At 44.4% G+C, this 21,475-nt stretch overlaps 1 protein-coding gene across 1 annotated transcript in view; it reads right to left on the bottom strand.

The window, feature by feature from the left end:
* galk2 (galactokinase 2) overlaps positions 1-21,475 on the bottom strand; it is a 121,403-nt gene that overhangs the window by 3,489 nt on the left and 96,439 nt on the right. The window contains exon 9 of the mRNA XM_078241405.1: positions 7,030-7,231. Within this exon, the coding sequence (XP_078097531.1) occupies positions 7,030-7,231 (202 nt within the window). The remainder of the gene's footprint in view (positions 1-7,029; positions 7,232-21,475) is intronic.

Below are 21,475 nucleotides of genomic sequence, written 5' to 3' on the forward strand. Positions count from 1 at the left end.
ATATTTTTTAGTTTTGTAGTCACCGAAACAAAAACTTCAACAAAGTAGACTACTTTTCAAAAGTGTAGTGTTCTTCATTCTGAGTCAAGCAATAAGTCGCAGGCATTCAAGCCTGTGGGAGAGGTTTTCAGTACACCTGACTCGAGAGTAAATTGCATCATCCCATAATATAACTTTTCCCTTTTGACATCTCGTATTTTCTTTCAATCTTTCTGATGTAGTGATACCAAATTAGTATTGCTCAGAATTGAAATGAGGGAAACTATTTTGTCCAGTCATTTTCATTTGCCATTTGTTGTTTGCCATTGAGTGCACTGTGTCTCTGTCCGTGTGGCATGTGTACAAGACAGAGTTTGAGATAAAAAATATTTGGCATATAGTTACTTTTTGAAAAAAAGTATGGAACAACTGATTTTATGCAGTAATATGCAATGTAGAATGACATATCCCTCAATAGTCTATTATTTTTGATTCTAATCTTGTACTCATACAGAATGTCAGTACAAATAGTTCTATGAAGTGAAAATGATTTTTCCAAATTTCCTAAAAACAGTTTTAAGATAATTCATTTGTTTTGAAACTTGCGTATTTCCTAAACATTACTTTTATCTGAAGCAAAGCAACATAGCATTTCCTTTCATCTAATGGAAGGCAAGTAAGAAATTCAATATATGGATGAGAAACTGTTTCAAACATTGAGGACATTAGTGGTGGGGAAAATTCCTCCGGTTATGATCTAGTTAGTAACATTGTAAACTTAATGGGATCATTTTGTATAAATCGTAAACAATTTTACAAGAACTGGCAATGTTTAACAGTGGCAAAGATTCCGCTATACTAGAATTTAGAAGGATGACAGAAGGTGTCCAACTAGAAACCGCAATGACCCCATTTAACTGCACATGACTGACACACTTCCCAAATTATAAGAGAGCTTAGTTCACAGTCCAGCTAAATTTGGGCTTTCTGGCCTAGCTGCTGGTGCAAAGTGTTGTGAAGTTGAGTTTATAAAAATGTAAAGAATGTCTGTAAAGAATGTAAAATACTAGAGGGGAAACAACAGTGCGTGGTCCCTTTAAAAGCTGGTTTTGTGTCAGTGCCTTCGAAAGCTGGTTGTGTTCAATGCTTGAATGTTTAAATACAAGGCACACAGGTCCAAAGAGTGCAACATTGTTATACCAAAAGCCAGACAACAGGGTTGCCTTGATAACAAGCTCTTCAGGTTTTTTTTGCATTTTGTTAGCCTATGAGTTTAACGAAGACACTCAGCTAACAGCCTATGAGTTTAAAGAAAACATCCTGCTAAAGGGAACCTATCAGATTTGAATTTGCTGTTGGTGTCAGCACCAGACCAATCCCAATGTGGAAAATGCATAGGTCATCAGGAATGTAAATATAGGAATTCAACTGCCGGTCTTCAGTGACTCCAGTTCAGTGAGTGAGTTCACCTGAGAGCCAGGGCCAGAGTCAGATCAATTGAAGCAGTTAAAGGCAGTTATGGGCAGTTTGATCAACTGGAGCAATTTGTTCTTAACTCTGTCAGCCTCAGATAGGTCTTACCAAATATACCAAATTAGACAGCACTTACAAACAGCGGACACCTACCAAAAAACTCAAAAACTTCCGAACACTATCAGACCGGGTTGTATAATTTATTTGCGAGTGACTACAATTCTGTTATTACTGTTTTTACTTGTGTTTATTTGAACAGCATTTCAGTCGAAAACTTCCTTTAATTAAAGTCTTACTTGTTTAGTTAAAGTTCCAATTGGTTAAATAAAATGACTTGTTAATTATTCATTTAAAGCGAGTGTCAGGTCTTTATATTAATGAACCTCTAAACATTAAGGTAGAACAGTTAACACCTTCCCGAACACTTTTACCAGATTACGAAGTGAGGTAAAGGGGATTAACCTTTACCTCATAACAAAAGCTAGACAACTGAGCAATGATTGAACTATTATATTGATAAATTAGCTTATTTGAAATATTATTTGTAGCTGCCAATCTATTTTACAAGAAACAAGCCTGCTGGAAGATGGACTACATCAGGCCATCAAATCAAATTTAAATTGGATGTCTTGGTGAGCTTGACATCCGTGGTAGGGAAGTTGTTGGAGAAGATTCTTAGAGATAGGATATATGCGCATTTAGAACTGAATAATCTCATTAGCGATAGACAGCATGGTTTTGTACGAGGGAGGTCATGCCTCACAAATTTGGTTGAGCTTTTTGAGGAGGTGACAAAAACGATTGACGAGGGAAGGGCCGTGGATGTCGTCTATATGGATTTTAGTAAAGCGTTTGACAAGGTCCCTCATGGTAGGTTGGTGCAAAAGGTGAGCTAGCTAGATGGGTGGAGAACTGGTTTAGCCATAGAATGATGTGGAGATGCCGGCGTTGGACTGGGGTAAACACAGTAAGAAGTTTAACAACACCAGGTTTTCGCACCGACCTCCTCAGAAGACAAACACGGGACACAGTGGACAGAGTACCCTTCGTTGTCCAGTACTTCCCCGGAGCGGAGAAGCTACGGCATCTCCTCCGGAGCCTTCAACATGTCATTGATGAAGACGAACATCTCGCCAAGGCCATCCCCACACCCCCACTTCTTGCCTTCAAACAACCGCACAACCTCAAACAGACCATTGTCCGCAGCAAACTACCCAGCCTTCAGGAGAACAGTGACCAAGACACCACACAACCCTGCCACAGCAACCTCTGCAAGACGTGCCGGATCATCGACACAGATGCCATCATCTCACGTGAGAACACCATCCACCAGGTACACAGTACATACTCTTGCAACTCGGCCAACGTTGTCTACCTGATACGCTGCAAGAAAGGATGTCCCGAGGCATGGTACATTGGGGAAACTATGCAGACGCTGCGACAACGGATGAATGAACACCGCTCGACAATCACCAGGCAAGACTGTTCTCTTCCTGTTGGGGAGCACTTCAGCGGTCACGGGCATTCGGCCTCTGATATTCGGGTAAGCGTTCTCCAAGGCGGCCTTCGCGACACACGACAGCGCAGAGTCGCTGAGCAGAAACTGATAGCCAAGTTCCGCACACACGCGGACGGCCTCAACCGGGATATTGGGTTCATGTCACACTATTTGTAACGCCCACAGTTGCGTGGACCTGCAGAGTTTCACTGGCTGTCTTGTCTGGAGACAATACACATCTTTTTAGCCTGTCTTGATGCTCTCTCCACTCCCATTGTTTTGTTTCTTAAAGACTTGATTAGTTGTAAGTATTTGCATTCCAACCATTATTCATGTAAATTGAGTCTGTGTCTTTATAAACTCTGTTTGTGAACAGAATTCCCACTCACCTGAAGAAGGGGCTTAGAGCTTCGAAAGCTTGTGTGGCTTTTGCTACCAAATAAACCTGTTGGACTTTAACCTGGTGTTGTTAAACTTCTTACTGTGTTAGCCATAGAAGACAGAGGGTAGCAGTGGAGGGGTCTTTTTCCGGTTGGAGGTCTGTGACTAGTGGTGTTCCACAGGGCTCTGTACTGGGACCTCTGCTGTTTGTGATATATATAAATGATTTGGAGGAAGATGTAACTGGTGTGATCAATAAGTTTGCTGACGACACGAAGATTGCTGGAGTTGCGGATAGTGATGAACATTGTCAGAGAGTACAGCAGGATATAGATAGGCTGGAACATTGGGCGGAGAAATGGCAGATGGAATTTAATCCAGATAAATGCAAAGTGATGCATTTTGGTAGATCTAATGTAAGGGGGAGCTATACAATAAATGGCAGAACCATCAGGAGTATAGACACACAGAGGGACCTGGGTGTACAAGTCCACAGATCCTTAAAGGTGGCAGCACAGGTGGAGAGGGTGGTGAAGAAGGCATATGGCATGCTTGCCAAGATAATGGTTGGAATGCGAGTCTTTACAGACTTGATTACCTGTAAAGACTCGCATTCCAACCATTATCTTGTAAATTGAGTATGTGTCTGTATATGCCCTGTTTGTGAACCCAAGTCCTCACTCACCTGATGAAGGAGCGAGACTCCAAAAGCTTGTGCTGCCAAATAAACCTGTTGGACTTTAACCTGGTGTTGTGAGACTTCTTAAAATGATGTTTGCCAGGACAAGAATGCAAATTCTCTGGCAGCACTTGATGACCAGGATCAGTGCTGCGTACACTACAAACAGGAACTCAGAACAGAAGCAGGAGAAGCCAGTGCACTTTAAGGAGTCTGGAATGGTAAGAGTGCTGACAGTGCCATGAGTTGGACAAACAGCCCAAGACTGCATGCAAAATATTGTCCATCTGTCTGTTCGCCATTTACTGCTTAACCAATGCCAAGCCCTAATAAACATACAGTTTTTGCGTTGCATCTCATATCCTAGATAAATGTTCAATTCAAGCCGCAGCTTACAATTCAGAGGCTTTCCTGTACATTAAATTTCAGCTGATGCCTACTCAATATACTAGCCTAGCTCCTAAATCACCTACAATCCTCTTCAGAGTTAATGTTGCCTGTTTTTCCCTCATGCTCAAATGTTGATTTTGGGCCCCCTATTCACAAGTCCAAATCATTTTTTTGTATATTTAGATAGTGTCAAGACTGAACCATTGGGGAACACCAGCGTTTAAATCCTTGCCATCTAAAAACATCTTTGGAGCACTACATGCAGCTTCCTGGTCTTTGGCTTTGATAAATCTATGCTTAATTAATCTGTGTTCTTCTCGATTGGCATTAGCTTTATCCTAAATTACGGCCTCTAGAACCTGAGGGGCTACCAATGTTAGGGTGAATAATATGTAATTATATAGTTTCTCCTTTCTAAAACAGAGATATTATGTTGGAACAGGTTCCGTATCGAGAGAGTTTTGAAAAATCGTAGGCAGAGTCTCTGCTATTCCTTCAGCCAGTTGTCTTTTTGATCAGTTTGTGAAAATAAAGTCTGTTGTTTTGCATATGGACATACAGATTAGGAGTAGGCCACTCCGCCATTCGCTAAGATTGTGGCTGATCTGATTTTAACCTCAACCCCACATTGCTGCCTACGAGTGGCACAGTGGTTAGCACTGCTGCCTCACAGCACCAGGGACCCAGGTTCGATTCCCGGCTTGGGTCACTGTTTTATGGAGTCTGCACATTCTCCCCGTGTCTGCATGGGTTTCCTCCCACAGTGCTCCGGTTTCCTCCCACAGTCTGAAAGACGTGCTGGTTAGGTGCATTGACCCAAACAGCCGCCGGAGTGTGGCGACTAGGGCAATTTCATAGTGGCTTCATTGCAGTATTAACGTAAGACTTACTTGTGACTAATAAATAAACTTTAACTTTTGCCCCAATAACCTTTCACCCCCTTGCCTATCAAGAATTGATCTAGCTCTGTCTTAAAAATATTTAAAGTCTCTGCTTCCAGCACCATTTGAGGAAGAGAATTCTAAAGACTCACGATCCTCTGAGAAAAAAAAACTAATCTTTCTCAAAAAGGGCGACCCCTTATTTTTAAACAATGACCCCTAGTTCTGGATTCTCCCACAAGAGGAAACATCCTCTCCACATCCACCCTTCCAAAAGAAAGTCAACATCTTACGAAAGAAAGGGCATTGTATCAGTGTGAACCTGTCTAATGGCATGTAACTCATGTTTAGGTAATACAGTTATATTTTAAAATATTCATATAAGTCTGTATTTCACATAATTCTGTTTAATGCGTCCTAACTGTCAGATGTACCAAATTGAATTTAGTTGGCAATATGAGAGCTCCATCTGAGAAACAAATGGGTGAATTGGAAATGAATGCAACCACATGGCTATTGTGGGCAGCATCATTAAGATCTGTTTGAAAGTCCACTTGAAAGAGAATATGAACAGTGGACTGCAGATCCTCACATCGTTGCAAATTCAAGCCAAGGAACTCCTTAACATAAACTGGCGTTGCGTACACTCCTAGAGGAGTCCTCAGAAACTCATGAGATATTGCTGGGGGAGCAATTTTTGCACTGTGTATTTTAAATCGACAGAGAACTCTGCCAAGCTTGGCAGCAGCAGCAAACCTTTGGAGAAGGTAAATTAACCCTGTGAAATGTTGGCAAAATTACATTTACAATTGACCACTGTTCTTAGTAATTACTTGCGTAGGCTTACTTATTTTCTTTGCATTTAGTCTTTAGTTAAAAATAGATATGGCAATTATTACAATTTGCTGATGCTTTCACCAAATGAATGTGACTGGGTTCCCTGGAACTTCAATGCATAATTTATTACAATTTAGTTATTATTCATCCTGAGCTTCTTCATGAACATAAATCATAGGAAGGACCTGTGTGTACAAACTGCATTTACAGCGTAGCTTCACAGGAACAGGTAGATCCAAAATGGATGGCCTTCAGTGACAGTCCTTCGATCTGCCACCCTGGTTTGCATGTAGTGTTTCCCTGTAACTTACGTGACACAACAGGCCAAGCAAGTAGAGGGTCTTCATGTCAGTGATTCACTTGGACTGTTTAAACATATAAAAAATACGATTATACTTTTCTCTGGAAAGACGGAGTATTTTGATCAAAATCAACTCCCCTAGACTTTCCTGCTTAAGTATTTTTGAACAAATATATCCCACTTAGATTAGCAGTAATAAAACAGATGGATTCAGAATATTTAGGATAATCAGTGAAATTTTATCTACCCTAGCACACAGCCTGAATACATAAATCCGTTACCTTCAATCTGAACTGCTTGTGTTTCTCTTTTCCTGAGACAGTCATTTTATTCCAAGAGTTGTTTTAATGCTGACTTCATAACTGAAGTATTGAGGTTGCACTGACATTAAACAGACCTATTCTAGGATTATGTTTTGAGCCTTGTGCCTAAATTACTTCTTCAACAAACTGAGATAACTTTAGTCTTTATTTGTGGTTTCGCTAATTGTTGGCTATAAACAAAATCCTGCTTTTGTCCTTTATACTATGGAAACTGTGACACAAAACATTCCAATGTATAATTAACATACAACTAAATTATCCATGTCTTTTTTCTTTGGAAAACTTACATACAGATGTCCACCAGCTGATCAAGTTCTGGACAGCTGCACTCATACATATCCCTACAGCTGACATGACTTTGATTCATCAGTTCTCCCAACAACTGTAATGCATTGGCAGGTGTCTCATCGCAAACTGTCTTGAATTGTAGAACCCGTCTGGCTTCACTATAAACATGTATAGCGCGCTGGTAAAGTTTAAATGATGTCACTGTGTAGAATAGAAATACATTGTTAATGAACGTGGAAAAATCCATTTAAGCAACTACATGCCCCCCCAAAAATCCCTTTGATTTCAAACAATTGAAACCACTATTGTAGCTGCTCAAATAATAACTGAAGCTGAATCTGGTGACCATAAAAATAAAGCAAGGCAATCCTTTATGACTTGATTGTGACTCAGACTGATCGGGATTCTCTTCCAGCTGTGTGTTACTCCTGTGAAAAGAATGGTTCATTACAATTTGTTGCCGCTTTACAATCATTTCCCACTCCATGTGATTCTTATCGCAAATCCCAGGGGTTAAACCTCGTTTGTGGCAAACATGAATTTACTACCTTATATTGAATTCCTCAACACATCTGAAAAACCCAAGACTGGGGAACATTTGTGAGGCTGATGCTGGCCAAAGGATATTCAATAACAACAGCACACAGAGATATGAGCAAAATAGTTATACAGTACAACATACTAACAACAAATCTATTCAGCCGTATCTAATCAATGTGCTACATTGGGACAAGAATGCTGCTTTCTGGTTGGACTGCAATTTAATGTTTATGAAAAACTTTATTTTGAAGGGAAAAGAATAGTTTTGGTTCCACGTAACACTTCAATCACAAAAGTGAACTAGTTTGAGGGTTTCCATTTCCAGGGAAATGGGATATGGAATAAAGCAATTATGTTTACGTACAGCAATATGTTTGTATTAATCCAAATTCTAGAATGCAGGCAGGGCCATCATGGATATTGTCTGTGAATCAAGGAACTGGGGAGAGGAAAGAGATATGCTTGCAGAGATTGCTGACTGTCTAAGGATTAAAGATGATATGTGGCTGTTCACTGGAGAGACAATTGCCAGCGGAAATCATGCAAAAATAGTTTGGAGCTGAAATTATTTGTATCCAAGCAAAATGTCTGTTTGTAACTTCAGATGGGACAACTCTCGCTCTTCCTTTTTTTCTTACCTGATTGTAGCCAGTGCTTCTCTTCCAACCCCTGGTAATTGGTGGGCTAGCATCTGAAAGTTGCTGAATTTTTATTAAAACTTGGTTTGTGTTTAAACTCAAGAAAACCTGTCTGACCAAGTTCTTGCCAGTCAGCGCATAAACCGTTATGTACAAATGTTGAGTTGGCACATTCATTCTTATAAATATAAAGGGAACCGCATTACTATCAACTGAGGAGTGGGGAATAATTGAGAGTCCTTGCATCTATCCGCACCTAGTCAACATTAGGCTGAGCTCCACTTGATTCCAGTTCCACAATACCTGGTAGCTCTACATGTTTCACAACAACCAGGAACAGACAACATGTGTTATCTTTTTGCACAGTCAACTACATCCTGAGAATACTTTTTTTAAAAATAAAGCCTGGTAAATAAACTAAATGGAAACATCTAGAATTTCTATTGTTGATATTAGTGAATGGATATTTAACATGTTCATATTACATTTCTCTGATATTTTAACACAGGTGTTAAGTTTAGTTTAAGATACAAATCTCACTAAAAACGGAACAGAAGAATGTTCTACAAGTCCATTAATCATTCATTTGCTGATACTGTTAACAGTAATTTCCAGGCTAAGGAGACTAAACAATGCACGAAAAATGCAGACTCCGATTAAATGCCATCTAATATGACAGACCCACCAGAGGGACATAGTTAAGTACAACAAAAACAACATATCATATTTATATAGCATCTTTAATGTAGAAAACATCCTAAAGTGTTTTAATGGAGCATCATCAAAGAAGGTTTGACACTCAAATCACATAAGGGGATAAGCTAGGATTGACAACCCAAAGCTTGGTCAAGGAGGTAGGTTTTAAAGAGCATCTTAAAGGAGGGTAAAAGGCAGGGAGGTCTCCTTAGCTTGGGAATAACTGCTGCTGAAGGTACAACCAGCAATGATGGAACAATATGTCAGGAGATGAGTGGCCTGGGAGTCCTCAACATTGATTACAGACAGCTTCAGGTTAAACACAGACAACAAGAACCTACTCTTGATTACCAACTGCTGTCCCTCCATCAGTACTTTTCCACATTAAACACCACTTAGAGAAAACAGTGATTGAAAATTATTTTCAAATAACAGCAGGAAGATGCTCCATAGTGGTTCAAAAAGCCAGTTAATCACGTACTTGGACTGCGAGTCCATAAGGAAAAACTTACATATGAAATCTGATACTTTCAGAGCACTGACTCATCAACGGATGAAGCAAATATTCACTAAAGTCTTAAAAAAGCAGAAATTTATATAGAACCTTTCACAACCATAGGCCATACAAAATTACTTTATAGCCAATGAAACACTTTTGAACTGCTGTCACTGTTACAATATAGGCAACACCAATTTATCCAATGTCAGCTCCCACAACCAGCAATGAGATAATGACCAGATAATCTCTTTTTGTCATGTTGACTGAGGGATAAATATAGCCCAGGACATCTGGGATAACTCCCTTACTGCTTTCCAAAAAGCTGTCATGGGATCTTTGATATCCACTTGGAAGAGTAGATGGGACGTATAACGTCTCATCCAAAAGACATGTACTAGACCATCGATCTTGCTCCCTCATGGTTTTGAAGGGTGAACTGGACGATGGATACATTTTGCAGCATACGAAAATGTCAGTTAAAAACAGGCCTCAGAGCAACAGTGGAACTGGAAGACAGGTAGCTCACTCTACTGAATGCAGCAGTTTTATTTGAGATGCCACTGGTCAGGAATCGGGAGTCTCCACACACCACTAAGAACAATGTAACATCAGGTGTCAACTTTGGCTCAGTGGTGGCACTCTTACCTCCAAGTCAAAAGATTGCGGGGTTTAAATCCCACTTCTTAGCACAAAATCTATCTACCTGACATGCTAGTAGTACCTGTCAGAAGTGCTGCCTTTCAAATGAGGCCCAGTGCTCTCTTATGTGGACGTAAAAGAATCATAATACAATTTTGGAGAGGAGCAGGGGAGTTCTCCTTGGCATCATGCTCAATACTGATCTCTCAACTAATATCACATTAGCTCATTGTTGTGACAAATGTATTGCGACATTGTAACAGTGACTACCTTCCAAGATACCCCATTGGCTGCAAAACACTTTGGGAAGTTCTGAGGTCATGTCAGTGTGGTGAACCATCGTTGGTTCCCACTGGATAGTACTGGGCCAGGGCTGGCCAGCACTATAGGAATGTATATAGGTTACTGTGGGATTGTACTAATGTTGTTGTTGGGCTAGGGTGGGATTGATACACATGTGGTTGCTACTGTTGTGGCACATCCCAGTCGGGCTCCGCCTCTTGGGAGAGGTATAAGACCCCCTGCTCGGACGGGACCCCTTCAGTCTGGGATAGTGTGTTAAAGTTCTGATAGTTCCATTGTTAGTTAATAAAAGCCTTCTTTTACCGAAGCTTTGATCCTCGTGTCCAATTTATGCGCATCAATTTTATTAACTAAAATTAAACTCTCGACGGAAGAAAAAAGAAAGGAGAGTATGGAGCAAATCCTAAAGCCAGAACGTCTGACGCTAGATCCACGTGCGGTGGGCGCTTCTAACACCTTCGACCACTGGCTGAAGTGTTTTGAAGATTACCTAGCAGCCTCCGCAGCGGTCACCACAGATGATGACAGACTCCGGGTCCTCCATGCGAGGGTAAGCGACACAGTCTACCTCGCGATCCGTGCGGCCACCACTTACCCGAGGGCCCTCGAGCTTCTAAAAAAGCGCTATACGAAACCTAACGAGATCCACGCTCGTTACCTCCTCGCTACACGACGTCGGCAGTCGGGCGAAACCATGGAGGACTACGCCAATGAGCTCTTACAGCTAGCCAGGGGCTGTGACTGCAAAGCTGTGTCGGCTGAGCAGAGCATGTACGACCTCGCCCGAGATGCGTTTGTGGCCGGGGTCGGGTCTTCATACATCCGTCTCAAGCTGCTAGAAAAGGGTAATCTCAACCTGACCCAAGCCATGGAATTAGCTGAAATGCTCGAGGCGGCTTCGAAGAGCTTAGTCCTGTATCCGGAGGACCACGTGGAGACAACGTGGCAGGAGCAGTCGCGAATCCCTCCTCGCCCCTCGGGCTTGAAGTGCAGTGTTATGGCGTGCTCCCATGTGGACCAGACGACGGCTGCAGCCCCATGCGGCCCGCGGTGCTACTTCTGCGGAGGAGCCAAACATACCTGACAAAAGTGTCCCGCTAAAGCGGTAGTCTGTACCGCATGCGGTAAAAAGGGGCATTATGCGAAGGTGTGCAGATCGAAGCCCAGGAACGACAGTGCGGCCTGTGACCCTTCGGAACGGGGATCATCACCATCGTCGTCGAAGTACTCACGGGGTTCGTCCACGTGCGAGTCCAGGACGACGCCATTGCGGTCGACGGAGTCGGAGGAGGATGACCACCAGGGGTCGCTAAGTTTGGCGCCCTCACCCATGTGTGATTCATGGGGGCGGCCATTTTGGTCGACAATGACCATGAGCGACCAGCAGGGGTCCTCAGCATCGACCTCAGCTGCCTGCAGTGACGTTCACGGACCAACGGTGGCGTCGATCACCCTGGACCAGGCTAAGCCTCACAGGCTTGATTGTTCGATGATGGATATCCAGGTAAACAATCATGCGATTTATTGTCTGTTTGACAGCGGGAGCACTGAGAGTTTTATCCACCCTGACACTGTGAAGAGGTGTGGACTCCAGATTCAACCTGCCAAACAGACAATCTCTATGGCATCAAGGTCCCAGTCTGTCGCTGTGCTAGGACGTTGTGTGGTAACTTTGAAAGTACAGGGCACAATTTACGAGCGTTTCAGGCTCCTTGTGTTGCCGAATCTTTGCGCACCAATTCTTCTCGGACTAAACTTTATGGTCCACATGAAGAGTGTGATCCTACAGTACGGTGGGCCACTCCCTTCGCTGACAGTGGGAGAACAGCTGCAGTCTCCAAATTGTCCAAAGCGCCCCGCCTGCAATCTTTCTACGTTAAAGATCACCACACCCTCTTTATTTCAGAATCTGTTACCAGGCTGCAAGCCCATCGCTACTAAAAGTAGGCGTTACAGCACTGAGGATCGGATCTTCATCAGATCTGAGGTTCAGCGACTCCTCAAAGAAGGGATCATACAGCCCAGTGTTAGTCCGTGGAGAGCACAGGTTGTGGTGGTCAAGAGCGGGAACAAACCCCGGATGGTCATTGATTACAGTCAGACCATTGACCGAAATACGCAGCTGGATGCGTATCCTCTCCCGTGCATATCTGATATGGTCAATCAGATTGCGCAGTACCGGGTGTTCTCCACCATAGACCTTAAGTCCGCCTACCACCAACTCCCCATTCGCCCAGAGGACCGACAATACACGGCCTTTGAGGCGGATGGTCGTCTGTATCATTTCCTTAGGGTTCCATTTGGTGTCACCAATGGGGTCTCGGTCTTCCAGCGTGCTATGGACCGAATGGTGGACCAGAACAGGCTGCGGGCTACCTTCCCGTACCTGGATAATGTCACCATCTGCGGCCGTGATCAGCAGGACCATGACACAAATCTCCAGAACTTCTTACGCACTGAATCTCGCCTGAATTTGACCTACAACAGGGAGAAGTGTGTATTCCGTACGCGCCGGTTAGCCATCCTGGGATACGTGGTGGAAAACGGGGTCATTGGCCCTGATCCAGACCGTATGCACCCCCTTGCTGAACTTCCCTTGCCCGCTAGCGCAAAAGCACTGAGAAGATGCCTAGGCTTCTTCTCCTACTATGCACAGTGGGTCCCCAACTACGCGGACAAAGCCCGTCTGCTTATTAAGTCCACGACTTTTCCACTCACGCCAGAGGCCCAATTGGCCTTCAAGGAATTGAAACACGACATCGCGAAAGCCACGATGCACGCGGTAGACGAATCCATCCCTTTTCAGGTGGAAAGCGATGCATCTGATTTCGCCCTGGCCGCCACACTTAACCAGGCGGGCAGGCCCGTCGCGTTTTTTTCCCGCACCCTCCAAGGCCCCGAAATTCGGCATTCAGCGGTGGAAAAGGAGGCCCAGGCCATTGTGGAGGCCATCAGACACTGGCGCCATTACCTGGCGGGAAAGCGGTTCACCCTGATCACGGACCAGCGGTCCGTGGCGTTCATGTTCAACAACTCGCAGAGGGGCAAGATCAAGAATGACAAGATCTTGCGGTGGAGAATTGAACTCTCCACCTATAACTACGATATCATGTATCGTCCAGGGAAACTCAATGAGCCCTCGGATGCCCTCTCGCGCGGAACATGCGCTAGTACTCAGGAGGATCGCTTGAACGCCCTCCATAATGACCTGTGCCATCCTGGGGTCACTCGGCTCTACCACTTTGTCAAAGCCCGCAACCTGCCTTACTCAGTGGAGGACGTCAGGTCGGTGACAAGGAGCTGTCGGATTTGCGCGGAATGCAAACCGCACTTTTACCGACCTGACCGGGCACATTTGGTCAAGGCCACTCGCCCCTTCGAGAGGCTGAGTGTTGATTTTAAGGGCCCCCTTCCCTCAACAGATCGGAACGTGTACTTTCTGAACATAATAGATGAGTACTCCCGGTTCCCGTTTGTTGTCCCCTGCGCGGACACATCGACTGCCACGGTGATCAAGGCATTCCGTGATCTTTTTACCCTGTTCGGGTACCCCAGCTATATCCATAGCGACAGGGGCTCGTCGTTCATGAGCAATGACTTGAGGCAATTCCTGCTCTCATACGGGATTGCCTCTAGTAGGACCACGAGTTACAACCCTAGGGGTAATGGACAGGTGGAGCGAGAGAATGCTACAGTCTGGAAGGCTGTCCTATTGGCGTTGAGGTCCAAAGGCCTTCCAGTCTCCCATTGGCAGGAGGTCCTCCCTGATGCGCTTCACTCTATTCGCTCCCTCCTGTGTACAGCAACCAATGCTACTCCCCACGAGAGGATGTTCTCATTCCCTCGGAAGTCTTCCTCGGGGATATCTTTACCAGCCTGGTTGACGTACCCAGGACCCGTCCTCCTGCGGCGACATGTAAGGGCCCGCAAGTCCGACCCCTTGGTCGAACAGGTCCACCTCCTCCACGCCAACCCTCAGTATGCCTATGTGGCATATCCTGACGGGCGAGAGGACACAGTCTCGATCCGAGACCTGGCGCCCGCAGGGGACGTAGCAACTCCTGTCGCTCCCATACCCCCAGTGACGAATCCCTTATCCCTTATTTCTCCCCCGGACGTAGCGCGGACAGCATCGGGGCCAGTGCTTAACAGTTTTACTCCAATGCACAGCTTGCCTGAGCCCCGAAGATCGTCGCCACCGCAGAATGTGTCAGGATCCCCTGCACTACCGTTTCATCAGGGTCAACCGGCCTGTGAGTCCGTGGGAGAACAGCTGGACGCCGTTTTGGGGAGAACGCCACCGCAAGTGCCTACTCCGGTGTCACCGCCGGTATTGAGGCGGTCACAACGACGGTGCGGTCCTCCAGACCGTCTGAACTTATAATCTGTTGACATTTTAGTCTGTTTTCGTACCCCGCCGGCCTTTGTTCTCAAAGGAGGGGTGAATGTGGTGAACCATCGTTGGTTCCCACTGGATAGTACTGGGCCAGGGCTGGCCAGCACTATAGGAATGTATATAGGTTACTGTGGGATTGTACTAATGTTGTTGTTGGGCTAGGGTGGGATTGATACACCCGTGGTTGCTACTGTTGTGGCACATCCCAGTCGGGCTCCGCCTCTTGGGAGAGGTATAAGACCCCCTGCTCGGACGGGACCCCTTCAGTCTGGGATAGTGTGTTAAAGTTCTGATAGTTCCATTGTTAGTTAATAAAAGCCTTCTTTTACCGAAGCTTTGAGCCTCGTGTCCAATTGATGCGCATCAGTCAGCTGCTATGTAATTTTTTAAAACCAGCCCTTGGTTGTTTGAGCAGACTCATCACTTTCCATTAAAAGCAAAACACGGCGGATGCTGGAATCTGAAACAAAAAGAGAAAATGCCGGAAAATCCCAGCAGATCTGACAGCATCTGTGGAGAGAGAGAGAGAGAGAATAGAGCCAACATTTTGATTCTGGATGACCCTTCACCATCTTGAAACGTTGGCTCTATTCTCTTTCCACAGATGCTGTCAGACCGGCTGATATTCTCCAGCATTTTCTGTTTTTGTTTCATCACTTTCAGTGCCTATTGTGATGAAGCAATTGAAAAGGCTAACAGGTTGTGTCCAACATCCTGACTGCTGCCCCAAACCCCAAAGTAAAGAAGCCACGGAGGGAGCTTGTTTTGTTCAGCGTGATTTGCTATGAGTGTTAACGAGAGGGTAATGACACAGCGGCCGGAATTCTCCCCAAAAAATTCTAAGTGTCAAATTTGCGTGCTGCTTTTTTCAGTGGGATATCAAAGAAGAATCTCCCACACTCCGTGCACTGCTGAGGCCATCAGCGTGAATATCATTAGGTTTCAGGGGGTGAGGCCTATTCCCGCAGGAGGGGCTTAAATCAGCGCACTGAGCGGGCCACTGCGCATGCGCTGATCTGTCAGTGCCGCACTGCCAGCCTCCCGATCACTGGCCCGCGATCGAGCTGGCCAGCCCTGCGACCCCCGCAACGCCGCTCTCCACCCCCCCATGGCCCGGCTGTTGGCCCCCAACCATTCCTGGGCCCGGGCCCAGCCCCAACCCACCCCCCCTCCTAGCCCACCCCGATCTCTAGCCCCCCCCCCCCCACTGATCTCTCCCCAACAGTTACCCCCCCTGCAATGCCAACCCCAACTCCCCCCCCCGGCTTACCCCACCCACCCACCCAGTCTGCCCCAATTGCTGGCATCCCTCTTTTTCCCACTGATCCCGACTGCAGAGTGGCAGCCCCCACCGATCGCCTCCTAGGTCCCACCACATCAGGCCCCGCCCCTTGACACTGTCCCATGCCCGATGGGATGTGCCAAGGTGCCCTCGGGCATTGGCACTTTGTCTGTTGGGCAGTGCCAGGGTCCAGGTTGGCACTGACATGGAGCCAATGCCCAGGGGGCAACATCTCTGCCGCCCGGCCCTCTGGGGAGCTACTGTAATCCCCGCTGGAGTGAAATACGCTGGAAGGTTGGGAGATCCTGGGCCCGCTAATTGTATTTAAATCACATTCAAATAACCATTTAAATGGTCTTTGCCCCTCCCGCCAACTTCCGGCACAGAGCAGATGCCGCCGGAAATCCGGCGCTGGGAGACGTGCGCGCGAACCCCATGAATCGCCCGCCCCAGGATTCTCCCGGCCCGCTGTGCTAATTATTTAGCGCAACCGGATGGGAGAATCGCCCCCAAAATGTTTCAATTATTGATTCCAGATTTGGGATGATCACTGATTTATTCAGTTCACTGATTTACTTTGATCTTAAGGTTTAATGGCAGAGTAACAAGGAGTTTCAGTAAAATAAGGGCTTCTCGTAACTGAAACCCACAATTCTGTCCCAACCTTCTCATTTCCCATAAGCAATGTAAAGACCAAAGTTCTATTATAGTGATTCTGTTAATAGTGAAAATATGCCACACTGAATGAGATTATAAACTGTACACTCCTTGCCCACTGTCCTGGCTGCAGGCTACACTGATGTGTTGTCTCATCAGGTGCAAATCCTACCTCTAACGTCTATATTATGCACAGCATCTGTATCTGAGTTGATGGCCACAAGCGCTAAATTGAGTGATGATGTTCCCTTATAGAACCCGTAAAATCTCTACAGTGCAGAAGGAGGTCATTCAGCCCAAAACATCTGCACCAACTTTCCGAAAGAGCATCTGTAACCATGTCCATCGCCCCCACCCCCGCCACCCCGCCCTAGCCCCGTAACTCCCGCATTACCATGGCTAATCCACCAAACCTACACATCTCTGGACTGTGGGAGGAAACCAGAGCACCCGGACGAAATCCACACAGACATGGGAAGAATTTGCAAACTTCACACAGGTAGTCTCCCAAGTCCAGAATCACACTCGGGTCCCTGACGTTGTGAGACAGCAGTGCTAACTACTGTGCCACCGTGCCGCATCATCAGTGTCATGTTGCTTCTCCACCACTGCCTGGCTAGGTGGCAGTTCTTGGCTGTCTAAAAGTGGGAAGGCACAGGGCAAGGTTGTGGTGAGGGAATGGGGTTGGAAGCAAGAGGTGCATGCTTATGCCATCTGTTCCTTGTAAATTGGAAGAGATTCAGGTATATGGGGGAAATGGGATATGAGGAGGATTAGATATGAGGAAACCATAACCTTCTGTGGTTTTAGCTCTGCTACTGGCATAACACATAGGGAATTAGATTTGTGAGCAGGAGTAGGCCATTTGGCCCTTTCAGCCTGCTCTGCCGTTCGATAAAATAATGGCTGCTCTGGTTGTGATCTCAACTCTACTTTCTTGTCTATCCCCCCATAATCCTTGACTCCCGTAACTATCAAAATGCTAGTTAACTCAACCTTGCAGAAACTGAAGGACCCACTGCTTTCTGGGGAAGAGAATTTCACAGAACTTTGACCTCAACTGTTATCTGCTGCATTCTGACCGTTTGAGTCATATAATCCTCCAGTGCAGAAGGAGGCCATTCGGCTCATCAAGTTTACACCGACCACAATCCCACCCAGGGCCTATCCCCACTATCCATTCCATTTACCCTAGCTAGTCCCCCGACACTAAGGGGCAATTTAGCATGATCAATCCACCTAACCCGCACATCTTTGGAATGTGGGAGGAAACCGGAGCACCCGGAGGAAACCCACGCAGACATGGGGAGAACGTGCAAACTCCACACAGACAGTGACCCAAGCCGGGAATCAAACCCGCGTCCCTGGCGCTGTGAGGCAGCAGTGCTAACCACTGTGCCGCCCGTCTGCCTAGAAGGTCTGGTTCTCCAAGCGAGTACAGCATTCTCTTCCGCTTTGTAAATCTTCCACTAGGGTCCTCAGTGCAGTATTCAAGACCCTTGGGAGTACGTTCTCACCCATGTTGTACCATTATCCAGTGTTTCCCAGGTCAGAGTGACTTGTACAAGGACTTCCACCACCTACTCCACCCACCCACCTCCCCGTTAAAGAGTGCAGCTCGCTTTAAGTATTTTGTTTTTATTTAAGTGGTGCTGACAAACTATAACGTGCTAGCCTCTCATGATTTCTGGCCACCTGCTGAGATGTGCAGCCACTCAGCAGAGTTGTGCGCAGTGGCTGTGTGCTACAATGATGAGAATAATCAGGGAGCAGAAAGTTGGCATGCTACCTGCATCATACTGTACAGACTTGGGATAAGCATCCGTCAGGAGTCTGTGCCCAGTGGGGGAGGGGGGTCTGTCCAATTTAGCCCCCTTTAATGGTTAAAGCCTTTTTAAATTCTGTTAACATTGTGATCCTAGGCACACAAATTATTAAACTACCTTTACAGCGGTTTGTATCAATAGATTCATCAAAATGTCATCAGTTAGTCTTCAACAAGACACTAAGGAATATACATATTAAAAAAATAGAACTTTGGTATTGTAGCAAGCATCTTTGTATTTTTACCATACCATAATGTTCCACCTGTCTGGACACCCCATCTAGCTACGATATATAATCTGCACAGCAGGTTCTTTAGTGATGACTTTGGTAGACCAAAATGGCAGCTATGAGCAAAAAGGTTTAAGATATAGAGTTACTGCGTGCAAAAGGGCAGTTAGAAAGAAGTGGAAACAACTTTTGTAATTAATTTTGTCCCGGACTCCTCTGTATGACACTGAACTATATGCTGACATTAATGTGTAAAATCGTCAGCTTTTAGAGGAAAAAGTTACAGCTGTTTCAATTTACTACTTAACTACTTTCTCTTCTGGGAATATTTATATATCCCAGAAGCCAAAAATTTAGAACTTTTTTTGTGTTTCATTAGCTATTAAGAAAGATTTCTCTAATATTATTAAAGGCTTACCAATGATGATAGTATTACTTAAGTTGCAATTACCAAAAAAAAGCATTTTAAATTTTTTTGTAAATAACTGCAAATTAGTTAGCAGGCAAGTAAACTAAATGGCCAGAAGCTTGCATGAATCCTGCAGTGGATATTTACAGATGATGGCTTCTCTTTAAATGTATTTCTCAATCACAAGGCTATTATTACGAAGCAAGCCAATTTCACAGAGTGCACTCATTCACGGCATATCTGAGTTGCGTGAGAAATTTCCATATCTCTCACACTCTTGTAAATCACAATTGAACAGTAGTAAACCAAAGAATGAAGTAAGCCATGGCTGGTTTTAATTTTAATGTAATATCCTTGCCAACAACTGGGCCTGATTCAGAGACTGCCCTTTGGTAAAGAAAGACTTTATTAGCCAGATCACCTTAAAATACTTTATGATTCTGGTGCTCTCGTCACGTTATGCATTACTAGCCAGAATGGTGTTCCAACTATTGGCTCCACGTCAAAAGTTACTCAGAAGTTCAAGCAAGCTGTTTAACATGATCAGAAGTTTTGAAATTTTGGGATAAAATAGCTGATCCATTATAAACTATATTTCTCCCGAAGCACAATTTCAGTTAATGTCAATATTATCTGTAACTCATTTTTCTTGAATTTTTCTGGAAAGATGGAATTCACATTTTCTTACTCACAAGTAAGATGGAGGCAGTGGCGCAGTAATATTGTCACTGGACTAGTAATCCAGAGACCCAGGGTGATGTTCTGGGGATCCAAGTTCAAATCCCACTATGGCAGATGGTGAAATTTGAACTTAATATTTTAAAAATCTGGAATTAAAAGTCGAATGCTGACCAAGGAACCATTGTCAATTGTTGTAAAAACCCATCTGGTTCACTAATCTGTTGTCCTGATCTGGCCTACATGTGACTCCAGACTCACAGCAATGTGTCTGACTCTTAATTGCCCTCAATTAAGCACGTCAACTTCACTCGATCCTAAAGACTGCTAATGTAGCAACATGTGCAAAATCCAGAGGGTAGTCTGCTGGTCTTCTAGGAAGAGCATTTTTGTGCAAGTTCTCTTCTTGCTACTGAATTTAGGACAGGGGGTGTGGTTAAAGATAATGCATGGCAGTGATTAGAAAGAAATATGCCTAGCAACTTATGTACAGAATAAAATATGTACCAAATTTCAGATGAACAATGTTAATCCCTCCTAGAATGCCTGTACCAGCTCCATGGTTAAATGTATGCTTCTTAGAGGGCTCCTGGTTCAAATTCATCCGACTGCCAAACGTTTCTACACAAGTATCAATCCCTGACAGAGGAATTATCATAACTGGCCTCCACGCTACCAACTGCAAAATGAGTACTACCATCTGCTGGGAAGTGAATATGAATTCTGCTGAAAGGACAAGTCCCTATCAACAGAGATTGCATTCTCTTTGGGAGGTGTTTGATTAAGAGCTTACTGCAGAAACAGATTGATTTTTCAATCTCCAAATTAGTCTTAGTCAATAAAATAGAGCAGTGGAATATCAATTTGTGCAAAGTAAGCTTTTTACTTACTTGTATTTACATTATTTCCATAGTTTTCATTATTCTGTCTGCGCAAAATAAGAAGCTCTGCTAGATATGGTGGATGGGTAATTACAGTTTTCTGATAAGCATGATGTCTGTGGGATAACTCAAGATACTGCCACACTCAAAATGTCCATATATGTTTGGCATGGGGAGTAAATCAGAGGTAAAGATTACAAGACAAAGGGAACTCTTTTTGAAACACATTCATCACTTATCTTATAGGTAGACTTTAAAGTAAAATAGAATTCCATGACTTTTCTCCCCACTCTAAGCACATTACATCAATCCAATATTGCTCTGTTAACCAATGGTATTTTCATACTACACAACCATTACGCAGACATATCATTGAAGTAAGGACGTTGTTATAATGTGGGAAGATTTACTCTCTGCAGAAAACTGTTCTTCAGATGGAAGTTAACTATTCTGCTATGCAGCACAAAGAGAAAATATTCCACTCCACGTCATCTAATTTAATTAATTTAAAAGATGCTCTTTTTGCTGCTTCTACAAATAAGCATCCAAGTGAATTAGTTTATGTAGTTCGCGATTAACGTCCTAAATATTGCATCAGACCAGTCAGAGAGACTCCGTTTCTTAAACACTAAAAGCTGACTGAATAATATCGTGAAGAGTATTAAAAAAACAGCTTTTTTTCAACCTGTTACATGTAAAAACATATATTTCATCACAACAGCATGACTTTAGTTCAGGACCATTATTCCTCAGTGTGTATAAAGGCAAAAAA

This window comes from Mustelus asterias, chromosome 24 (genome assembly GCF_964213995.1).
Source record: "Mustelus asterias chromosome 24, sMusAst1.hap1.1, whole genome shotgun sequence".
Classification (NCBI taxonomy): Eukaryota; Metazoa; Chordata; class Chondrichthyes; order Carcharhiniformes; family Triakidae; genus Mustelus; species Mustelus asterias.